The 24,165-nt window shown below is 38.4% G+C and overlaps 1 protein-coding gene across 11 annotated transcripts in view; it reads left to right on the top strand.

Moving 5' to 3' along the window:
• The window catches only part of CAST (calpastatin), a 105,393-nt gene that overhangs the window by 19,760 nt on the left and 61,468 nt on the right, over positions 1-24,165 (top strand). For 9 of the 11 annotated variants that reach the window (XM_012773805.3, XM_012773826.3, XM_012773785.3 and 6 more), the window contains exon 3: positions 11,653-11,724. In XM_012773805.3, coding sequence (XP_012629259.1) covers positions 11,653-11,724 — 72 coding nt within the window. Of the gene's footprint in view, positions 1-11,652; positions 11,725-17,788; positions 17,979-24,165 lie in introns of those variants that run through there. The other 2 variants (XM_012773834.3, XM_020290172.2) reach the window with 2 other exon arrangements.

Consider the following 24,165-nt stretch of genomic DNA (forward strand, 5'->3'; position numbering starts at 1 on the left):
CATATGCAAGTAGCATTCATCAGGTGTCCTGCAGGAGGGAGTGGGGAGTAGGGGATGGGTAAATGCACACTTAATGGGTGCAGTACTCACTGTTTGGGGATGGGCACATTTGTAGCTATGACTTGGCTTGTGCAAAGGCAATATATGTAACCTCACTGTTTGTACCCCCATAATATTTCGAAATAAAAAATAATTGTCTCTGAAAAGATTGTACCTTGTGGCATATGGAGTCAGATTCAAATATTAACAAAATATTGAAGGAATTGAATGGAAGTTAAATTAAGTGACTTCAGCATAGATCATGAGTCCTAGAAACCTGATGGACAGACCCATTAAATGTTATTCCAGAAATATCCTATTTAAAGTAAAAATGTTTTCATTCTATGTAGACTTTATAAACTTCTCAAAGATAATGGAATGACTGGTTAAAAAGGGATAATGACCTGAAATCATTCCCAAAGCAAGGTATCTGTCTTGTCTAAGTATGTCTATGTATGATTCTTGTCACAATGTCAACAACGTTTTAACATACAACAATGTCTATAATGGCTGTCATAGCCTTATAAAAAGTGGGAAGCAAAACTTTATGGCAAGTTGACATCACAAAGTCATCCATGTTCCAAGCAGCATTATTACAGAATGCAGAGTAAATGTGTAAAGCAGGGTCTTAGTACCATAAAAAAAATCAAAAATTGTCTCTTCCTCATTTTCCCGGACATTACATGAGATAATGCAGTGATTCTCAAGTTGTAACATAACCTAGGAATCACCTAGAGATAGTATGAAAAATGTAGACTTCTGGGCCCCCTTCCCAGCAATTCAATTCAGATTTAGATCTCAGGTGGGACTAAGGAATCAGTATTTTTACTAATTACCCCAGCTGATTCTTCTCCTATGCCAGTGCTCTTCTCAGCACATTTTGAGTAACACTGAAATAATTCTTATGGAGTGCCTAGTGCACGTCAGAGTTTTTTCTTTTCTTTTCTTTTCTTTTCTTTTCTTTTCTTTTCTTTTCTTTTCTTTTCTTTTCTTTTCTTTTCTTCTTTTCTTTTCTTTTCCTTTCTTTTCTTTTCTTTTCATATTTTCTTTTTAAGATGAGTCCTCTTCCCTCCTCCCTACCCTACTTGCTCTGGCATATTCTGGGGATATGGCCTGGTTCTAGAGCACATCAAGAGACCTGCAGTTTCAAAGTCATTGGACCCTGTGAGAGGTTTTGGTTGGAGGGAGCAGGTGCTGGTCCTATGTCTTCCCACTTCTCACAGGGCCTGATTCCTTTGATTATTCCTTCTTTCCTCTCACTCTTTATTTAATCATTCCTCTTTAGGCCACATATTAGTTCAGTCGTCTTCCTAATAAACTGTTTTAAAATATTTCCTTTGAAACTGCCCAAGCTCCCATTTCATCTTTCTTTCAAAACGCTCACTGCCAAAATTCTTGGTTGAAAAATTACTAAAGAAAAGAGAGTAGAGAGAGAAGACAGAAAAGAAAAGCAAGCGTTGATGAATGCCTACATGTAGGAGACAGGAAGGAGAAGTAGATAAGTAAGTCAAAAGAAGCAGCAGTCAAAGGGGCAGGGGAAGCTGGATGCTTGGGGTCATGGGTGGGGAGAGTGGAGGAAGGGGTGGAGAGTCGCAGGGCTGATGCCTCCAGAGTGACGAGGGCTGAGACCAGGTCCTGGATTGGAGGTCAGGATGATGTCCTCTTCTGAACTGTTCCTATGGAGTAACAGAAGTTACCCATTGTACCATGATTATGGTTGAGAACGTGCTGAGTGAGTGGAGATTCAGCCTATATGACTCTTCTTCCAATGTACATAGATTTACGTAAACAACAGATGAAGCAAAACAAAAATGAAGTTGAAATCAGTGATTATTTACACAGAAAAAAAAGTATGTAAAAAGAAAAATTATGCATGATACCAGTTAAAGAGTGGTAAGGCAGCCTTTGTTCAGGACCATTGCTATAGATGTAGGGCCCACCACAATGGAGTTTTGCAGAAAGGGAGAGAGATTGTAGGGGTGGCTGGTTTTTCCAAGAGGGCTTTGTAAACATTGGCTCCTGAAAGTCAACCTCAGTTTTGAAAACAGCGATTCTTCGCACATCATTCTCAAATATGGCATTCTAGTTAGTCAAGACCTTGGTGATATTCAACTCTGAATACCATAAGTTAAAGTGGGGAGTCGGTAGATGGAAAATCACCAAGAAGAAGCATGAGGGTAAGGGAGATAGATTCTGGCTAAACTGACCTAACAGGGTTCCTGCTGAAGGCAGACCAGGGTGATCAGATACCCAGGGTGTGCTGGGAGATGAGGGGACCTAATCAGACATTAGGGGGCGATCAGATATCAAGGATGGGGGATTGTGGCTAACATGAGTTAGCAGGATTCTTGCTAAAATTGGACAAGGCAGAGATGAACAGGTAAGTCCAAAAGTTGAGGCCTAGTTGAAAAAGAGCTCAGAGGAGCCTTAATAAAGTTTGGTAAAGGACAGGATCTTTGTCAGTGTGGATGGGAATGCTTCACATGTTATAGATTCCTTGGTACTATTGTTTGGTAGTATTCTCTGCTAGTTGTTTATAGGTAAATGGATTCACTTTTTTTTTTTTTTTTCTTGAGACAGAATCTAACTCTGTTGCCCAGGCTAGAGTGCCGTGGCATCAGCCTAGCTCACAGCAACCTCAAACTCCTGGGCTCAAGCGATCCTCCTGCCTCAGCCTCCTAAGTAGCTGGAACTACAGGCATGCACCATCATGCCCGGCTAATTTTTTTCTATGTATTTTTAGTTGGCCAATTAATTTCTTTCTATTTTTAGTAGAGACGGGGTCTCACTCTTGCTCAGGCTGTCTCAAACTCCTAATCTTGACCCATCCTCCCACCTCTGCCTCCCAGAGTGCTAGGATTACAGGCGTGAGCCACCACTCCCAGCCTCACTTCTTCATTAAACAATATCAAATGAGATAGACATTATTTGGGAAGAACTCACAAGTGAATTCTAAAAATATTTTATCTTAATTGTTAGCATTCCAGACTTCCTGGTTTATTATTCACATTAGGGTTGACATCTCTTGGCTCTCTCTTTTAAAAATCAAGCCTCTGATTCCTAAATGATCTAATTTAAGCTTCAGGAAAAGAATTTTTGGACTTTAGCACATTCTAGTAACATATCACTTTGAAATCTGAAATCTGCAAATACAATTTTGAAGAAAAACATTTCTCTTATAGGAAACTGAAAGCTAAAACGATCTCATATTCACATTCCAATTTTGGTTTCACTTAGTACTTGTGATAAAAATTGCTTCTTTGAATATGATTTTGTCACTATTTTCCTATCTACTTTCTTAATACAGTGGGTGGGCTCAGTAAACTCTGAAACTATACATGCATTTCACAGAATAATGAAATAGAAAGCTGAATGACGAATGAATTTAAAAGATAATGAGAGTTCAAAGAAGAGAGGTTGTTGAAGTATTTGTTAAGATATGATATGGTAGTGTCTGCCTGAATGTTAAACATGTGGTTCAGAGGACACCCAGTGGACAAAAGTAGGTATTCCTTGTTGTGATACAGTGTTCAAAAAATTAAGGAAAAAAATATTTCTTGTCTAAGCAGTGATCACATTGCTGACTTTGTTTTTCTGAATGAGCATAGGAGGTGTGTGTGTGTGTGTGTGGTATATGCATTTTGAGAAAAGGTTTGGTTTTGTCCTTATATATAAATTTTCTTTGAATAATGAAAATTTATGAATTATAATATTGAAAATATTAGAAGTATGATTAAATTTTTCCTTTAATAAAAGCATAAATTATATTTAGAAATGTGAAACAAATGGCTGAGAGTCATGAATAAGAAAAACAAACCTTTTTTACCCAGAAATTTCAATTCTAGGAATTTTTTCCAAGTATATAATCAGATGTATACTTGATGACTTATATACAAGGTTATTTATCATAGCTTTATTTGATAAACTAAAAAGTAAACATATGTATGGAAGTAATTAATTGATAAAATTATGGCATGAATGTAGTGAATAAAGCACCTTTAACACTATACTTTGAAAAACATTTAATGACAGAGGAAAATGTTTATGTTAGGTAGAACTTTTTTAAAAATGTAAGGCCTGCAATTCCATTTATGTAACATAATATGTTGTACATATTTTTACATTTATAAAATAGAAAAAATAACTGAAAGCAGTTGTAAGGATTTTGAGTAATTTATGTTTCTTCTTCCTACTTTCTCTTTATCCTAAATGTATTTTTTAAATCAGAAGAAAAAGAATAGTAAACAGCATATATAATAAAAGAGTAAGTTCTTTTAACAGTGATTGAAACTAAACCTCTGCATCTGTTTGGCAACTGTAGACAAATATTGTATATTTGAGCCTTTTTACTTTGGAGCTCCAAGAGGTACTTTTAGAGCAAGGCTGTTGCTGGTGTGTGTGTGTGTGTGTGTGTGTGTGTGTGTGTGTGTGTGTTGTGTGCTTATATGTACGCACATGCATGTGTTTGAGTAGAAGAGAATATGGGCAGAAAATAAGGACTTACTCAGAAAGGTAGCTTGGAGGGCAAGAATTCCTAAATATTTTTGGTTCATGGTCCCTTTGCAATCTGATAAAAACTGTGATCTTTTCTCTGAAAAGTACACACATATATGAATACAAAAAAATACTCCCCCAAAATGTTACATATAATTTAAAGAGGTGTATAGATATATACCATCCCCACCCCTGCAGGGGCAATCTTATCAAGTAGATATATTTAGAAAGCACTGTCTAATACTATTATCCTAGTTGGCTTTTTGATGTTTGAAATTCTACCATTAGCAACTTCCTTAACCTTTATGTTAAGCATTGCCTTCCCCTGGGTCTTATTTTAAACTGTAAGCATTCCCAGAGGGGATGATACATATTCATTATTAATGCCTTAATAAGAAGTAGGCTTGACAGGAAGGGAAGAGAACAATGTAAGCACTGCTTTTCTGTAAGTTGGTAAAGGTAGTAGAGAACTAGAGATAGTTCTCCATCTCTTGATGATAACAGCTAACATAGGCATTATACACATGTGCCCATGCATGTGTGTACACATGTGTACACACACCCAACACAATTCTTCTGATGAGGAAATTGAGGCACAGCTTGATTAAATAACCATCCAAGGTCGCACAGTTATTTAATAATGAAGCCCAGTGAATTCACTTTCCAGAGTTTATGCTTTTAACTAGTATCTGAAACTGATCATAAAATTGCCTATATTAAGAATTTTACCTTATAATATGGAGGCCAACTCCATAGACTTCCCTACTACTGTTGCCAACTTTTGTAATTCACTTCTCTACCTCTTCATTTCCCTCTTTCTTCCTTGAGTTGTACCTTTTAATTCAAGAACATCATAAAGCACGTCGAATCACTCCAATTCCCGTGAGGTAGGGTAGCTATTCCCCCTTCTTAGGGAGGAAATGAGGCTCAGCAGGAAGCTAAGTCAGAGCAGGCTCAGAGCCAGAGAAGGAGGGCATTCTCCTGACTCCAAGTCAAGACTAGACCAGAAAGACTTGAGCTGAACCACGTGGAGGACACATAGGAACTGAGTAATCATAAAACAAACAAAACAAAACAAAACAACCTTACAGGAGTATACTCACATGTGCTCACCTTAGTGTGTGTTACTAAGACCATTGTACATGTGACATTTCATTCAGTACATGAATTGCTATATAATGTTATAAGTTAATGATAAGGCTGATGCCTTATGACTTATTCATGTGTTTCCTGGGGCCAGCATATTCTATTTACTGCTTTGCATTTGTGGTAGCACATGTTTATATATTTTTTTGGCAATAAAAGCAATTTGTACTTATTTGTAGACTACTTAAACTATGGTGAAAAGAACATTTGTAAATAAGAGTCACAGTTTTATAATTGCTAGTGTTGGGGAATCTGCCTACACTTTTGAAAGACAATCTTCCTAGGTACTATTTTCAAATAAAGCATGTGTTTTCATGTGGAAACATAATACTTCTCACACTTTTACAGTGATTACTAAGTAATGGAATTGATTTGTTAAAAAAAGTGTCAAAATGTACATATTTTAATGAGAGTTTTTATCCTGAAAAATACATTTCATCAAGTCTAAGAAATGCACCATTAGGTAATTTTGTCATTGTGCAAATGTCATAGAGTATATTTACATAAATCTTGATTATATATATATTTATCCATACTGAAAACCATGTCCAAGCACCATGACTGAATATCAGTCATTTCCACTGCTTGATCTGCAATGCCAATATCAAATGCCATATGTCAAGTTTCTATTTATGCTCCATTAAAATTTTATGAGACTTCTGTTGTATATGCAGTCCATTGTTGATGGAAGCCTCATTATTTGGTGCATGACTGTATGTATTTATTATATCATAATACACATACTCTAAAGGCTGCTCTGGTCCAACCTAACAAAGCTTAAAAGCAGATCTCAAAAGGATCAAACTGTTTCCAATTAACTATTATTAGAATTATGGACTAGTTCTAAGGGAAAATCACTTTTCCTATTCAATAAAAAAGTAATTTTTTTGATTATATAAATAATAAAAGTTCATAGAAAATTTTCAACAGCCACTAAGTCTTCTCATGTGTTAAAACTAGACCCATTGGGGTGGCCCTGTGGAGGCCAGTCTGTCCCATTACTACCTGCTCAAGGACTTTGGGCCTCTCTCTTTAGAGCAGGGATTTCCGACTTGTGGGCCACAGACCCCAGCACACATCTCATCTCATTTAATCCTCAAAATCACGCTCTGAGATTTGAAGAGTGTTATTCACATTACTCAGTTGAGAAAATCGATGTTTAGAAATGTTCACAAACTTGCCCAAGTTCTCATAGTTGGCACTTGGTGAACCAGGATGTTTTTGCTACATAAATCAAAGAGTAAGACCATTATCCTGAGAATATGGCATCTTTCTTTGCAGAGTCACCAAGTCTCAGGTCAACATGTGGCTTTACTTGGGGACTTTCCTGAGATTTTAGGTGACAGTGACACAGCAACTCTTTGCCTGGCTCTTGGAACTTCATTGAAATTTTGAAAACAATTTTTAAGACTTGAGTTCTGAATTATTTAGTACAAAAATTTTTATTGTGAACGATAATAGATACACAAAAAAGGTATGCAATTAATTCTGTTCATGCCTGCCTGCAGCAGCTGACACAATCCATCTAATCTGTGCATTTTTTTTTTTTTATTGTGTTTCTCTGTTTAAACATGAGGTGTCTTCTTTTGCTGGTCTCTTGGATGGCAAAGTGTGAAATGCTTCTGAAAGTCAGGAAGCCAGTTCCAGTAGACTCTGAGTAGAGAAGGTAGATTCTTAGTCTGTGGAAATAGGACTGCTCTTGCTTGAAGTCAGGACTCTTTGTCGTGAGCAGGAGGGGCCACACATGTTCTCTGTAAATGGGCCAGACTTGGTGTCCCAGAGTTTGGGTCCAGTAGAAGTAAATAGGGCGTAGAGTGTAATTACACTTCTGTTCCTGTCAATGGTTAGGACTGTGACATGCTGAATTGCAAGGAGTGAATGACTCAGCCAGACCTGACAGCAGAAAAAGGACAAAGGGCAGGATGTTCCTAATAGTTTGCTTCCTGTAAAACTTGAATTAAACACAGAGGTGTACTTAAATACTGGATGGAATGTGACTTGTTGGCAAGGAAAAATCTGCTCATTGGTCTTTAGTCTATGGATTTATGGAACTAAAGGAAAGTAATTGAACTCAAAACTTGAATTTATCATGGGATTAGCATTCTCATCTAACATCTTAATCTTTTATTTTAGAGATTAGCACATATCTGCCGTTAGGAAAAATGTAAAATCATACACAAATGAGCTTGTTTTGAGAGTTTCTCCTTCTGTCTGAGGGTAGGTCCAGCCCTATCACTAGTTAGTAAGTATGCAGATCTGGCCAGGTGAGAGATGTATACAGGCCAGGGTGAGATTTCTAAGGACTGATGCTCATTGTAAAGGATGTAGGGGTGAAGAAGGCTCCTACAAAACTACGTACAAGGTGACATGAAGCCAGAGGACCTTGAGAACTTTGTACCTGTGAGCAAGGGAGGGCTCATGGGGGTTAGCTGGTACTCCAAGAAGAACAGAGTCTGGCAGAAATTGACGTTCCCAAACACATCTGACTGTAGGGCCATCCTGAATGCATATCACTTCAGATGAAGTATCTTGGTCCTACGTCTTATTTCATCTCTTAGTATATGTGCCTGTACCTACCAGGCTTTCGTTTCTTTCTGATCCTTCTACTTGCCAAGCCCATTCCCACCTCAGGGCCTTTGCATGTGCTGCTCTGTCCACCTAGAATGCCTCCCCTCTCCCCATCCCAGAATTACACGATTGCTTTCTTCACGACAGTCAGGTCTCCGTCAAATTTCACTTCATCCATCCTGTCTGAAGCAACCCTCAGCCAGTCACTCTCTGTTACATCACCCTGTTTTACAGTCTGTTCAGCACTCATCGCTCTGCAGTCATCTTGTTCTCTGAAATCATCTTGTTTTTGTTGACTTATTTAGAGGCTGAGTCCTCCTACTGGAATGTAAGCGCTATGAGAGCAGGCGCTTTTCCTGTTTAATTGGTCATTATATCCCCATTGCCTAGAATAGGACCAGGCTCATGGTTTGTCCACTGAATGAAGGAACAAAATGGTTACATGAAGTCAGAAACAAATGAAGAAAGGAAGCAAGGTCTTATACATCAACCACAGCAATTTGTAATTAAACTCTGGTTACTAACCTGCAAATAAAGAGCCTATGCTATATATATGCATGCATTTTTAAGCTTTCGTATTTGTCTTTTTTTTTTTCCTCATTGTGCAGATCGTTTTACAGCACTTTATTTTATTTTATTATTTTTTATTTATTTATTTATTTTTATTTCGGCATATTATGGGAGTACAGATTTTAAGGTTTCAATAAATGCCCATTCCCCCCTTCGTATTTGTCTTTTAAGTGCCTGACATTGACAAAGGGCTTGGTAAATATTTGTGAGAGCAAAATTTAATGAAAGTTTATTTTTACAAACTCCACTGTCATTTCAGCCGAACTAAATTTGTCCTTTATAGAGTAAGTAATCCAGGCAGCTCTGAGGGCAAGCCAGTCTTTGGTGTAACAGATCGTACCCACAGGAAAGTTGAGGGATCCTCAGTTGAGTTAAAAGACATTGAATTTATTAGTAAGTCATTTTTTTAAGTGAACCTTGAGTTGGTGTAGAGCTCAAATAAAAATTAGCATTTGTATTAAGTTCAGACAGTTATTATTAATATTTTTAACTTAATAGTTTCATCATAGCCCTAAAGTAAGTTATTTTTATTCTCATGGGCAAATTCTAGTTGATATATGGTAAGTAGTAGAATTCATTTACAGACTCTACAGGTGGGCTGGGCTGCAGTGTGTGGGCTTTGATGTAGTGAATGGAATCTGTAGCCAGCCCAGGATTGGAATGTGGCCTTCCTCAGTTGGAACTGAGACCAATGGCTAATAGCTAGAGTTCTGGGCAGCTGTGCCATGTTGCACAATGGCCTATCCTCCCTCAGTTTCCTCACCAGACAATGGGGAGGGTGCAATGAATAATGAAGTTGAAATGGATACCCCTACTGCTGTATTGCTTTCTTTATGTCTTGTGCCCAGTCTTTTACACTGAATCCATTTGTACATTATGGTTATCAGAAGCTATTTGTTATTATACATCATAATTTGAAAAAGACTTGCAATCTGGATAAAATATAGGCCATTCCCCCCTCTCTCCATCTCATATATCACACCCATATTACTACCTTTTTGGCAGCCTCTTTTGTTTCTGTCACACTTATCTAGGATTTTTTTTCTTCCATTGGTTGATAGTAGTGCATGTATGCTTGGGAGAGACCGTTTATTCTACAAATGATGCCTGGGAGCTAGAACTCCTGCAAATGCTTCAGAAGCTCCCTAGATACCATTTTATAAACATATGTCCCCTCTGGTGATTTGCATGAAATACTCTGAGGGTAGTCAACCAGTAGACACATAGAGATTGTGCTTTGAGGACAGCAAGCTAACTTGTGATTTTTTTTTCGTCATGCTAAGGCATTATTTACCCTGAAGGGAAATACTTCAGCTCAAATTTCCAAAACAGACATTTTCAATGAATTGAACAATATAAATTTGGCTTAAATATTTCTTCTAAATGTCAAAGAATTAAACCAAATTATTCTCAATTATACACATAAAAAAATGTGTACTACATAGACATAGAGCACTTTAATGTGCTATATACCAGCTAATTAATGCATTATAATCCCTTGTGTATTCAATGTTTATAGTACATTATTCACCTTTGATAGACCTTGGAGCATAATACCAGCATTTTATATTATAAAGCTTTATAATTTATATGCTTGTTTTTTTGTAATATAGATATCCAGAAGTCAGAGGTATAGTATATAAAGGTCTTATTGAGAAAGCAACTGTGTATTTTACCTTTCCGTTCTCTTCTCATTTTAATTTTCTCAGTTAAAATGGTTATATATAAGGCAATACAAAAAAGCCCAAGATTAATTTTTTTTAATTACCCTTTACACCATCAGAAAATAATCCCATGTGAACTTCAGGGATCATACTCTACATCCTATTCCATAATCTGACTTTTCTTTATATAAAATATGAATAACATATTTTTATTTAATGAAATGTGATTGTGATTTTTAATAGCCACATGATATTTCACCTGTAATTGTACCATAGCATAACACCCTATTATGGGAGTCAGTATAGGTAGCTAAGAGAATAGAGTCTGAAGCAGACATCCTGCCCTGTACTATTAACATTTTGTAAAAAATGAGTAATTGACAAGTAATTTATTCATTCTGTACCTTGATCTCCTCACCCATAAAATGGCAATAACAATAGTGCCAGCTTTATATTAGTTAATGTGAAGATTAAATAAGTTGTTACACATGGTATTTAAAACAGAGCACTCAGAATAATGTTCTAATAGACTTTATTATTAGAGTATCATATTTTACTCTCTATAATTATATTCTTCTAATAGAATAATTACCTGGCATATCATAAATACTCACTAAACATTCATTATTATATATAAATTGTTTTCAGCTTTTTGATGTTATAATACTGTGATGAATATGTTTGAAGAAAAAGCCTTTTGCTCTTCTCTTCTTGTTTCCCTAGGATAAATTTTTACAAATAGAATTGTGCCTTTGATATATATTGTGAAATCACCCTAGATAGAGGTTGTACGGTTATGTTGAGGTTGTACAGAGCACATAAGCTCCGTAGAGCACTATAAGAGAGAAAGCAACTACTCCTAAGTAAGTGACGTTTCTGGGTGTTCATTATGGTGGGACAACAACTGCCTGTGTGAGGATTTTTACAGTTCTCCAAAATCATTGAATACTGAACAACTGAGACTTATTCAACTTACTCTTCCTTTTCAATATTTATATGATCTCCAGGCAAAGTTATGAAAAATTAAAAACATATGTTTACTTTGGATATGTTTAGTGTATTAGTCTAATTTTTTGATTGAGAAGATATTTGTGTTGATATGGAAAGTTCTATTTGACTACATTGTTACAATGTTTTTCCCCCATTGAAACTAATATTTTCTATTTTCAAGAAAAAAGCAGCAAGCCTTGGGACCAGTCAACCCTCCAGAACCTATGCTGGTAGAACAGCCCCTGCCACTAAGGTCAGTCACTTCCTGAACATGAAAAGACCCCTACTCTACTGTACAGGGACCTCATTAGTGGGTGAGGCCCATGGGGAAAGCAAACAATGTTTGTAGATTACTGAAGATTTTTGAGCAAAGTATCATTTCTCTGCTGGAGAAGAGAATATAATTTCTTAATAATGACTTGAATAACTTAAAACCTAGTAAAACCATTTCTTTTATAATTCTTCCTGGCATATAATAATAAGTGTTCAACAAATATTAATTATTATCATGAATATCTATAGATAACATTGGACTTTTGCACATACTATGAGTGAAAATATAGTCCTCTCACATCTTCAGAAAATAATTCAAATCCTCCTCATGACCATGAACCACATGAGGCTCTCTGTTAAGTGCTGTGTGAAGAGTTTATCTCATGTAACCCTTCACAGCCTCATTATGTTTATTCCTTTATACCTGAGGAAACCAGGACTCAAAGAGGTTAAATAACCTTGACAAGCTCAGAAGGCCAGTAAGATGGAGGTAGGGCTCCAACCCAGGTTTTCTGTCATACAAGGTCTTTGGCAATGTTGGATCTCATAAGCTCTGTGTAAGCATTATTTTTTTTTGTAATATAACACGTAAAAGCTTTGCAACTTATAAAAATCACGGAAACGTCACCTTTCAAGACAAGAAACTATAATTTTAGCTAGTATTTTTTGATAAAGTTATGTTCAGCTCATTTCAACTTTTTGATCTTTCAGTATGTCCAAGATTATCTAAAACCTTAACCTATATTTTAAGACTGTCTACATACATCAATTTAAAATAAGCATTTAAAACTAGTGGCTATCCTATGGAAGTCATACTTTCTCATGTATGTCACTTGCTTGATGAGGAGTTAATATTTTAGTGCCTCCCAGAGCTCTGGCTGCTCTGCAAGCCGCCAAAGGTGCTAAAACCAAGAAGCAGCTGAAGAGTGAGAAGACTGAGCCATCTAAAGCTGAGCACCCTCCCAGTTTAAGATGCATGAATGTATTCTATAGACCTTTTCAAAGCTCCTCTTCTACCAGCCAGCAGAAGCATAAAAGCCATTGAAAGACTATGAATTTTAAATACAGGGAGTAAATTAATGCTTGGGACAAATAGAAATTCAAAACTAGGGTCTGCTCTATTTTAGCCGTTCTGTTACCGCTATTGGGGACACTGTAGTGTTGATGCTCACTGGGTAAGGGACCATTCAGCCAAACAAACATGAGTTTGAATTTCCTCTTTGCCATTTACTATTTATTTAGCTGCACTGAGTCTCAGTTTCCTCATCTGTAAAATAAAGATAGGATTTCTGTACTCAGAGCTGTTGAGAGGCTCAAACAAAATAAAATATATAAACACTCAGCCCTGGGCCTGGCATTTTGTAGGTGCTGGAAAAAACTGTATCTCTTCTGTCGTTACTCCTGTTAGTCCTCATATTCTGTTGTTTCTAGGTCTCCAACAACAACAGAAAAGATTCTCCAACTTAATAAGATTATTTTTAAGGACTTGTATTTAACATACATTTACGTTATGCCTCTAAAAATTAGAAGCCTCATTAGCAAAACACCCACCCAATGAGATTTAGTGAGTTATTTGTAAACGTTTCCAGAATTGCAATCACCTGAACTTTTGAAGGTTCAGTATATTGCAGAGAGCCGCACCCAGTTTTTTTCTCGAACTTAATCATAAGAATCACAGCCCTGCCATCTTTTTTTTCCCACGTGGAAGTTATCATCCAATCATCCTGAGATGGGATGGTTATAGAGAATTTGGACTTCTCTCCACAAACCCTGTTTTGCCTTAAGAAGCTGGGGGTGCGAGGAAGAAACACAACTGGGAGGTAGAGACTTTTAAGCCACATTCTTATTGTTTTACTATTTAAAAGCAAAGTTGAAATTCTTTCCTTGACTGTCCTTTTTCCACCTCCATTTTTATCACTACTGTCGCTCTTTCTCACTATGTTTTTCTGACTCACTTTCCTTCACCAGCTTCCTGAATATTAGTTTTCCAGAGTTTAATTCTTCATCTTCCTTTCTCATATCTTTAACTCTTATAAAGTATTGAAGAAATATACTTGCTTACTTCTCCTTTTGATGCCTGATTGGAACGACTATAATTCATATAATTATCCCTTAAAGATTACCATTCCCACACATCATTTAGAAAATCATTTGGGGGTAAGAGCATTTGTAATAACTGGAAGGCTTTCATTACACAATTATCATAGCACACAGAGGCAAAATAATATTCTCCCAATACATTCGGAAAAGGCATGACAAAATGGTAGATATACTTGGCAGTAAAATTAGTTCTAGTATTTTTTTTATTATTATGGGCACATTCAATTTGAAATTTAAAATAAGTGATAATTTTATAGTTATTGAGGAAAACAAAGTCTGTCTTAAAAATGAAATACTCAATTTGAAGCATATGTGTAAGCTGTGCATGATAGGATGATTTCTTTATATTGTGGAACTGTTTTATGAGAATTCTTACCAAATGAGTAATTGTGCCCACAAATAATATCCCTTCTGCCATGTATTAATAGCTCTGGGCTTGAAAAATTCAAAGCTCTTAAGTGGCAGAGACATTTCTAACTCAAAATAATTATTGTAAAATGCTTAGTGCTTAAAATTTAATTTTTGATAAATTAATAATGAAGACTAACCTAACAAGGCTTCAGAAATTATATAAAGCCAGGATGAAAATAGTTGTGAGCCATAATTAGTCATGCAATTTTATTGCTGGAAGACTTCTCAGACGACTCTGGTTTCAACAGCTTCGTTGTTTAGGTGAGGAAACTGACATTCAGATTGCATTAGGAATGTCTCTAGAAGAGCATGCTATTAAGAAGATGTATTGGTTAAAGTTGTTAGTTCCAATTAGAATCTACTTTGACTAGTTTAATTCAAAAAGGAATTTCTTAAGGGAGACTGGGTAGCTTGTAGGGAAATGCAGGAGTGTCCAACAGAAGGAATCTAAAGCTTTACAGCCAGAAACAATCTGCAGCAACACCATGGAACTTCCTCATGCTAAAGCTCTGCTGCCATCACAGCTCAGCACCTGTCACATTTAGGACCACATGACAGAAACTACCGCTGCCCCAATCCAAAGGCCTTATAATATGGATTTCCTGGCAGTGGCCTTCATACACCTCCAATCCGATTCTCTTTTGGCACGTATGATTGGCCAGCACAAGTGACATGCTTCAACCCTGCAAGAGTTTTCTGGACTCTACTTTGGGAAGGTGCATGCTGATGAGGTCGGAAATTATCGATATGTGGTGAGAGTTTTCAAATGTGTGGCCAGCTGCCAAATGATAGCAATCTACTACAGAAAGGAAAAACAGAAGAATTACCTAACTGAACAGGAGTAAAAACATTGATGACAGCTTGTTCAGCAACATTAGATCTTTCAAACAGAAGGAGCAAATGGCATTTCTCCCAGCCTAGAGAAGAGATCTACAAAGGAATAAGCGCCCAGCACAGAAATGCTTTTGTGGTTTGGGTCTTGGTCCTGTCATAATAGATGTGTTAACTTTCACTACACAGTTCTTTTCCCAAATTCTTACTATTCTCATCCATGATATGAACAGGGGTTGGAAAACTCTTTGGGTGTTGTGAAATTCTGACATTCAATGTCAGCATCACCCCGAAGTACCCTTGTACAATGTGTGGTTTGAGATGACTCTGTGTAGGCAGGAAAGCACTTTTATTTTAATAATTATGAATATATTTTTAATGTGCTATAAAAAGTAAACTAGCACACCAAATTCATAATGCTATGGACATTTTTGCTTAAGATAGGCTAAATTAACAGTTAAAGTAAATCTATTTTTTTAGAAAAAATTAAGTAAACATAGTTATGGCAGATTTAAAAAATACTGTGTACAAATAACTAAAGTTTGGGAAATAAGATCCAGAGCAGTAATTCTCATGTTTGAAGGTGTATGGTGAATCAGTGGCATTTTTATTAATGAATATTCTGATTCAGGAAGTCTGGGGTGAGGCCTAGATTCTGCTTTTCCAGCAAGTCACACTTTGAGGAGCAAAAGGCTGAACTGTGCTGAATGGAGACAGTCCAGCCTACCAATTACCTAAAAATTGATTGGAGAAGCTGGTTAGAATGCAGATTCTCAGGTTCCAAGCTAAGAAATTCTAATTTACCAAGGTGAGGCAAAGCCTAGGATTTTATATGTCAATACTTAATAGCCACACCCAGGTGTTTCTGATGCAGATGATCTGAGGACCACACTGGGAGAAAGGATGACCCTCAGGGATTGTAGTAGTCCTAGCACATGGGAGGAACAATAATGTCTCCCTTCATCTCTAAGGAAAGGAGTCCCTTTCTACCTGATCTGTAGCATAACTTTGAAACATTTCTTTCATGACCATGTGATTACTCATCTGTACTCTTTAGGGGCACAGAAATACTCACTTTCACTGAGCTGCCTAACTCTGGGAGCTGTGGGGCCCAGGGTCTACCCCTGTTGGTGTGTGCCCCAAATAAGTCACCCCGTGGACTGTTTTTGTCACACAAGAAATGAATGTCGCCCATCAATCCAAGAATGGATTAATAAAATGTGGTATATGTATACCATGGAGTACTATTCAGCTCTAAGAAACAACGGTGATATAGCACATCTTATATTTTCCTGGTTAGAGCTGGAACCCATACTACTAAGTGAAGTATCCCAAGAATGCAAAAACAAGCACCAGATATATTCTCCAGCAAACTGGTATTAACTGAGTAGCACCTAAGTGGACACATAGGTACTACAGTAATAGGGTATTGGGCAGGTGGGAGGGGGGAGGGGGGCGGGTATATACATACATAATGAGTGAGATGTGCACCATCTGGGGGATGGTCATGATGGAGACTCAGACTTTTGGGGGGAGGGGGGAAATGGGCATTTATTGAAACCTTAAAATCTGTACCCCCATAATATGCCAAAATAAAAAAAAAAAAAGAAATGAATGTCAGTGAAACCTAGATGAGCTGATGGTTCATTTATCTTTAAAAAGGAAAGATAATACTAATGATCAACAAAAAAGACATTTTTAAAGCTACATTTTTATCAAGAAGGATGATAAGATCAGGGCTGTCTACTTAGGAAATTATAAAATCGTAGAATTGAAGGACTCTTGTTTCACCTGCTTTGACAGAAGTAAAAGAAAAATGAAAATAAATATGGTGGCCGTAAGGAACCCCTTGAAGGGGAAGTCGAGGACGCTCCCTGCCTTGCCTGCCTGGTGGGGTATGTGTGGGGCGTGAGGCTGTGCAGATGTGTTCTCCACCTTTTTAACGACAGCTGGCTGTCACCTCTGGTTTTTGCCTGGATAAAGATCTGAGTCATTGCCTCAGCTGCCACTAGCCAGGCCTGAAATCTGTGTTCCTTAAACACTGACCGCCACCACCTCCCAACTCACCCCAAGCTCAGGGTCCAGAGTGTTTATCATGGTTGGTCTATGGCTTTGGGGGAAGTTGGCTTTCCACATTTCTTTTAAAACTCTTTTCTCTAACTCCATCATTCATTTTCTATTTATTTGTTGAAATTCTTCTATAAAAAAGTGGGTTTTGTTCCCTTCTGTTTACTTATGTATTCGTTCATTTATTTGTACCAGTATAGACTCATGAATTTATATTTTATTATGGCTTCAAATCCATTATTAACTTTGATGTTTTTAATCAAATAATATATAACAAACAATAATTCAGTAGAATTCTGACTCTGTGAAACTGCTCTTTTAAAAAAGTCCATTATACATTTTTAAGTGTATTCGTGGAAACCCTGATTGTGATCATTATTAATTCACTTTATAGTCTCAAAAGAGATACTCGGGGTGGCGGGGTGTACGCAGGAGCCTCCACCCACCGCTGCTCCCTTGTTTTGGCGGAGTCACAGGGCGAGGCCGTGGGGGCGGCAGACCTGTCACCAGTGTGCAGCGCACGCAGCACGTGGTCTGCCTCTCAGCCTGCGTCGCCAAGGCCGCCACCAGATGCCAGGCTGGTGACGAGGCCGCGGCGCGCGCGGGGCCTCCCTCCCTGACCCGCGCGGCCCGGGGCGGGGAGGAGGGCGTGCAGGAGGGCGGGGAGCAATGCTCCTGCGTCGCCGTCCGGGACCGCCCCTCCCGCCGCCCTCGGCGAGCTCAGCTGGGGACTCAAACAGAAGCCGCGAGGGCCCGGCCCAACCAGCAATGCAAACATCCTGAAAACCCAGCCGAGGTCTGCTGGGCCCGGGAGTCGCAGGCAGAGTGAGTACTGATTTCCGCCGCTTTGCGCCAACGCTGCAATGTGTTTCCGAGTCCCGCAGCGGGTGTCGCCGCCCGCGCGCCCCGGGCCCTGCGCGCCCCGGGCCTGGACCCTGCAGCGCACTCCCCAGGCTTGGGACGCTCGCTCTCACTAGTACCTTGGACCTGGAGACAGATAACATTTCTTTCCAAATGCGTTCTAAGTTCAGTTGTGTTTCTCGTCGACTCCTCCTCCCTGTCGGTAACACTGTTACTGGCACTTCAGCTGGGCATGTGTCTTGGTGACCCCGCACGTAGGGTGCAGGGTTACAAAACAAGGGATTTGTGTGGCCCCGGCCAAATGCTGAAAGAAAAAAAAAATGCAGCACCTATGTCAATTTGATTTGGCACTTTTATCTCTAGGGTTAGAGATAACCCTCCTCCTCCCACCTTCCCCCCAGCCCTTCCTCCACCACTGTGGTGACCTCCGTTTTAGAGAGTGAGCTCACTCTGTGTGACCTTTCTGTGTACCTGATCCGTGCGGGGTGTGGTGTGGTGACTGTTGTAACATGCCTTGGTTCTATTTCCTTGAACACAACCTGAGACTGTTGTATGATAACATCACTGAGAGTTACTTTGTATCTATCTTTCAAGAATACAAAGTGTTTTCACAGAGATTAACAGTCCCTTGCATGGGGTTAGTGACCCAGCATTCTCCAGTTATAAATGGGCAAGAGGCAAGTTCTTTATCCCCATTCTACAGTTTGACAAAATGAGGCAGAGAGTTTAGGCAGCTTCCCTAAGGGTCGGGCCTCTGACTAGTCTTCTAGGAACCCACCTAAGCATCAGAGCGACTGGACCATTTAATCTGCAGCTCTGGAAACCTGCCATTTGAGATGTTTTCTAGAGGAAAGAAACCTCTGCATTGCAGGGAAGTTCAGCAAAAAGTGGCATCCACTGTTCACTGGGGGGCGGGGGAGGGGGGGCTTATTTTCTAATGATTAGCTATAGAGAGCTTCTTCCTGATGGTTTGCTAACAGGCACGAATTCAACTCTATAGCATGCTGGTTTTTCAGTATCTGAAAGGAATATTGAGCTGCTGGGAATGTGTTGGGAAGGGAATGCTGCTTGGGTTCTAGGAGGCAGTGCAAGATTAAAATGAAGTGGAGAAATTTAGCAAAATCATGCTGAACAAGGAAAGGCCACACCTGTAGGCTGATGGAGGACAAGTGGCCTATAGCTATGGGGCTGAAGGGGGAACACGTGTGTGCAGCAAGGACTCTTGGAGTCTATTATAAATAAGTGTGCGTTGCAGACTGTGCAACAGTGTTTATGAAGCAAGACGCTCAAGTGTAAATGTTGGGTGGCTCAGTTCACATGCTTTGAGAGAAGATTCCCAATGCATGAGAAGAGTTGGTTTTATAGAATTAGCAGTGAGTTTCAGTTCCTTGTTTTTCCTCCAGTAGAATTCCTAGAGTGTACTGTCTCTCCCACAGTGAAAAGGTAAAAGATAATCACATAAAATAACATTTTGAAAGAATGAAACCAAAAAGAAAAAAGGTATTTTTTCTAATTTGAATGAACTTCTTAAAATCAGCCAAATGTTTATATTCCTATTCATTGTTTATAATAACAGTTAAATCTTTAAGTCATCACCACTTCTTACTGTTTACTTTTCCTTAAAATACGAACTATCTCACGAGTCAGTTCTGTTTTTTAAAAATCTACAACTTATGTTCTTCTATGTACATATCTATCTTTGTGTCTTCTCTTTCCTTATACCTTATAATTCCCTCATTTTGGAAATGGTGTGTCTGTAGTTTTTCTGATATATTGAATTAACAATCTGTATACTGGAAAAGTACAATGGGTCTTCACAAACATTGCATCCTATTTTTTCTCTGTGCCTAGCTCTTGACTTAAAAATGTCATCTACCCCATGTTTCCCAACAGGCATACTCTTGGCATTTTGGATAACAATTCTGAATTGGGCAGAACTGTTTGCCCCCGTTGGATGCCAGAGCATGATGAAAAGCACTCACACACATTTTAAATGACCTTCAGTTGGGTGCTGCCTCCCCTGGTTTAAAACAACTGAGCTATACTATTTTGATGGAAAACCACAAAAATAATCACATTATTTTCAATTTTTAAGGCTACTGTATGATATCTTCTAAAATTTGATGGCTTCTGAGCATGTCTGTTTATTTGGACTTTGGAGATTTGGGTGGAAACTCTGTGTAATCATACCACTAGCAAGATGACAATGTTTGTCCTATGCTCTATAGTGCTCTGTTATCTACCCTAAGCAATAATAATAAATTATTAGGAAGTGACTGTAATAAGTTCCAGTAAAAAAATAGATCAGCATAGTCTGTATTAGAACAGAATATTAATAGTTGTAGTTACATTTGCTGAAAAATACTATGCTGAGCATTTACATGCTGTGATGATAATGTAGCTACGAGGTAGATACACTTATTATGCCCATTTTACAGATTGAGAAATAAGAGCCACAATACTGTATTGTCTTTCAGGGCACATTTCATAGCTCTCCATAGAATACTTTGCAAAAAAATGAGCTTTAGCATATGGAAAGTTATCACAGATTAAAGTCTCATTTTACTACAGTTACTTTCATTTTCAGAATGAAAACTTTTCACTATATTGTGATCCCCTTGAAGACATGATGCACATCTTTGTACCCCCCATATTATTTATCTACCATGGAGCCTTCCACATAGTAAATGCTCAGTATTTGTTCGATTGGAAAATAGAGCCCTAAGATGCTGTTTCACTAATATAGAAATTTTTCCTGGCTAGGTAGAAATGGTAAATTGATACTCATTTTTATTCTCTACGATTTATAAGTAGAGTTTTTGGAACTTAATATCTGTTTTTGCTTTGGTTAACAATTAAAGAGTGGATAATCAAGATGAATAAGGGACCTTTTTTCTTTTCTTTCTTTCTCTTTTTTTCCTTGACCTTCTGTGATGGGCCAGACATGATGCTCAGCATTCAGAAGTATGGCCCACATGGCAAATGTAAACAATGTGAAAGTGCTAAAGTCAAGGCACCATAAAAGCAGAGTGGAAGGTTGAGGGAAGAGAGATGAGGTTAAGCTTGAGGACTTGTTTTTCAGGGGATAAAGATTAGAAATATGAGGCCTTAAAGAAGATCTGCAACCAGGAATCAAGTCCAAGACCATAAGGACTGGGATGTTATTCGAGTTAGGCACAGTCAGTTGAAGGCAGGACTGCTCAGAATTCTGCTTCCCAAGGATTGGCTTGCCTCGTTCATTATTTTCTTAATCTCCTCTTCCCATGCTTTCCCCTAACTACCAGTTGAGACACTCCAGTTTTTCCTTGCATGCTTTTACATTCTCGGTTTGGTGGGATTGAGAGTTCTGATTAATTCTAGGACCTTCTGATGAGATGGTCTTCCCATGCAGATGGACTGGATTTCCATCAGGTGTCAGCAATCAGAGATTTCCATTTTGTCCTGGGGATCTACAGAGTTTAACTGGAGCCCCCACAGCTGACTGGGGTTGTTCTGTCAGTTCTGTCAGTTCTCTGAGCCAGATTTGAGGGTTGCAAGTTCCTACTGCTCAGATGTCTGTTTCTTGCTTCAACACCCAACTCATGGCACAAAAGAGGACAGACAAGTTCATCAACAGAATAACCTGCCCCTGAATTCCATCCATTTCTCATTTCTGACACATTTGTCTCAGTCTAGTTTCTGATTTCATATTTGGCAGCTGCCACCTGGTGGATACATATCTTTTGCTACTTGAGTAGAACCTCCTATCTGGTTTACTCACCTTTTATTATTTTCCCTGGTGCCTCTCACAGAAATGGTTAGCACATCTTGGTTACAAAGTTGTTGCTTGGTCTGTTTTGTTGCTGTTTTCCTACAGATCCCTTTGCAAGACTGTTTAAAAACTTTTTTATCTTGCCAGCAAATGCCTTGGTTCTGTAGGCACCATAGTCAGTACACAGTGATCATGGATTAGAGTCCCTTGCTTATGTATTACTAAGGAATGATTAATGTAATTGTGATCTGATTAAGGCCTTCTGAATTGCAGAGAGCTGTTCATTCATAGTTGGGGTATCCTTAAAAAAGAGAAGGTCCTTGGTCTTCAGAGAGAGAGAGAGTGCAGGAGAATCTACATCCAGTTCTCCTGGGATACCTGGTATGGACATTTCCCCAGCCCCAACCTTAGACCTACCCAATCAGAGTCACTGAGGAAGCTATGGCTTAATATGCTGTCTAGATGAATCCTTACACCTGTTAAAGTGTGAGAAGCACTGCTCTCAGAAGTGAATTGGACTATAAAAAGCCCATCTGTAAGGGGTCTTCTGGCCCTAACAGTGCAGTGAAATTTTGGTGAGAATTTTAGAGAGCCACATGGGCTTGGACATCTGAGTCATGGTGAAAGTCTTAGATGAACTGAATTGATGGATGTTCACGGCCCATGTTTGGAGCCTGAGTGAGGCCTGGACGACTACCATTTCAGTCAAAGTTGCCATAAGAGATCAAGGCTGGCTTTGTATGCGAGCATACTGTCTGAACTCTGTAATGGACTGAGGGACCCCATAAAAGTGACTTAAGGACCAAAGACCTGGGCCAGACCCCGGAACCTCCAGGGTTGCTCAGAATAGAGTTGTTTGGGAAAGTGTGAGAAAGTCCCGTTCCTATAGAGAAACCAAAGACTCAGCCTCTGGTGCATGTGGTTTCTATATTAGCTACACTGAGAGGGTGGCCAGGGAAAAAAGCAGAGAATAGAATTATTTGTACATTTCTCTGTTACCTATATTTTTTCTCTATCCTACTTGTGAAAATAGACATTTGTTATATCCAACAGGGAAAATAAAATCCTTTTATATAATAACTCCATTACTAAGGCTAGTAACCATCAGAGTCCCTGAATATAAATATTTTCATGCCAACAATATGTTTAAAACAGTGCCTCACGGGCTTTTAGACATGCATCTTTTCATATTATTTTATTTAAAAAGAGGCATTAGGTTCAGAGGGCTGGGTCTACAGCAGGGAACCAAATTGGTGGCCAGAATTTTAATCTTCCAGGATTCTTAACTTCTTGCTCATATTTCCCATCTATTTTTCTGTCCTGTATTCTGAGTAGTGTCTTCAGATTCATCTCCCCATCACTTAAATCTCTGTTCAGCTATGTGTAGTTTATGCTATCACCTATTTTTGATTTGTTCTTTGCCACTTTGAATTTTAAAACATATTTAAAGTCTCCTTCATATTTTTCTATTATGTTTAGTTCCTGTTCAATTTCTCCATATTTCGAGCTGCTCCCTCTCCCATATGGTATTTTACTTCCTGATTAAGTTTGAAAATGTGACTTAACCCTTTGCACTCGGATGTTGAGTGTGACTCGACACGGTTAGCAAAAATTATAGAGATTAAAATTACTCTTTGAATGTATCAATAATTTGAAACATAAAAAAATCCAAATAAGTTTGTATGAAAAGAAACTCCAGTTTTTTATTCTACTTCCGCGCTTTGTAAAATCTGGGGTGTTTAAAAAATTAAATTCCTGGTAGAATAAAGGAATCCAGAAAAAAGCAAGCGAGTGCAAAGGGTTAAAACTCATTTTCAATGAAAATTTTTTTCCACAAGAATCCCTTTGTTCCTGTGTTGTAGATCTGCCTCTACTAAGTAGTTTTTAATGTCTCTTGCCTGGAATCATTCAAATTTCATCAGCGTTAATATCTTGCTTTGAGGCCTCTGCTCCACATGGATAGAGTGATTTTGGATCTTGAATGCCCAGTGGCACGGGTTTGGGATTCCTTTTTCTCATGGATGTCTGTTTTTATGCTCATGACTCCAGCCAGAAAGAAAGCTTCTTTGACATTGCCCAGGACAGGTGGGCAGTTTTTAAGGCTTATGTTTGTGGCTGATCAGTTGTTCTTAGTAGTCCTGGATTTATGCCAATAACTTAGCATGGGGCCTGTGGCCAAGATTCCTTTCTCCTTAGAGTATTCAATTCCCAGGTCCAGGCTGGGTTATCTGCTTCATTCGCATGAGCTGTTCAGCCTCAGCCTTGCTCACTGGAGGACTTTGAGTTCCCTCTCCTTTTGTTTGCTTATTTTGATTTCTCTTCTTTCAAGCTTAGCTATGTATTTTATTCCTCTATGTTAAATTTTATCCAGTATTGCTATATCTGGAACAAAAGGGATTT

This window comes from Microcebus murinus, chromosome 11, assembly GCF_040939455.1.
Source record: "Microcebus murinus isolate Inina chromosome 11, M.murinus_Inina_mat1.0, whole genome shotgun sequence".
NCBI classification, from domain to species: domain Eukaryota; kingdom Metazoa; phylum Chordata; class Mammalia; order Primates; family Cheirogaleidae; genus Microcebus; species Microcebus murinus.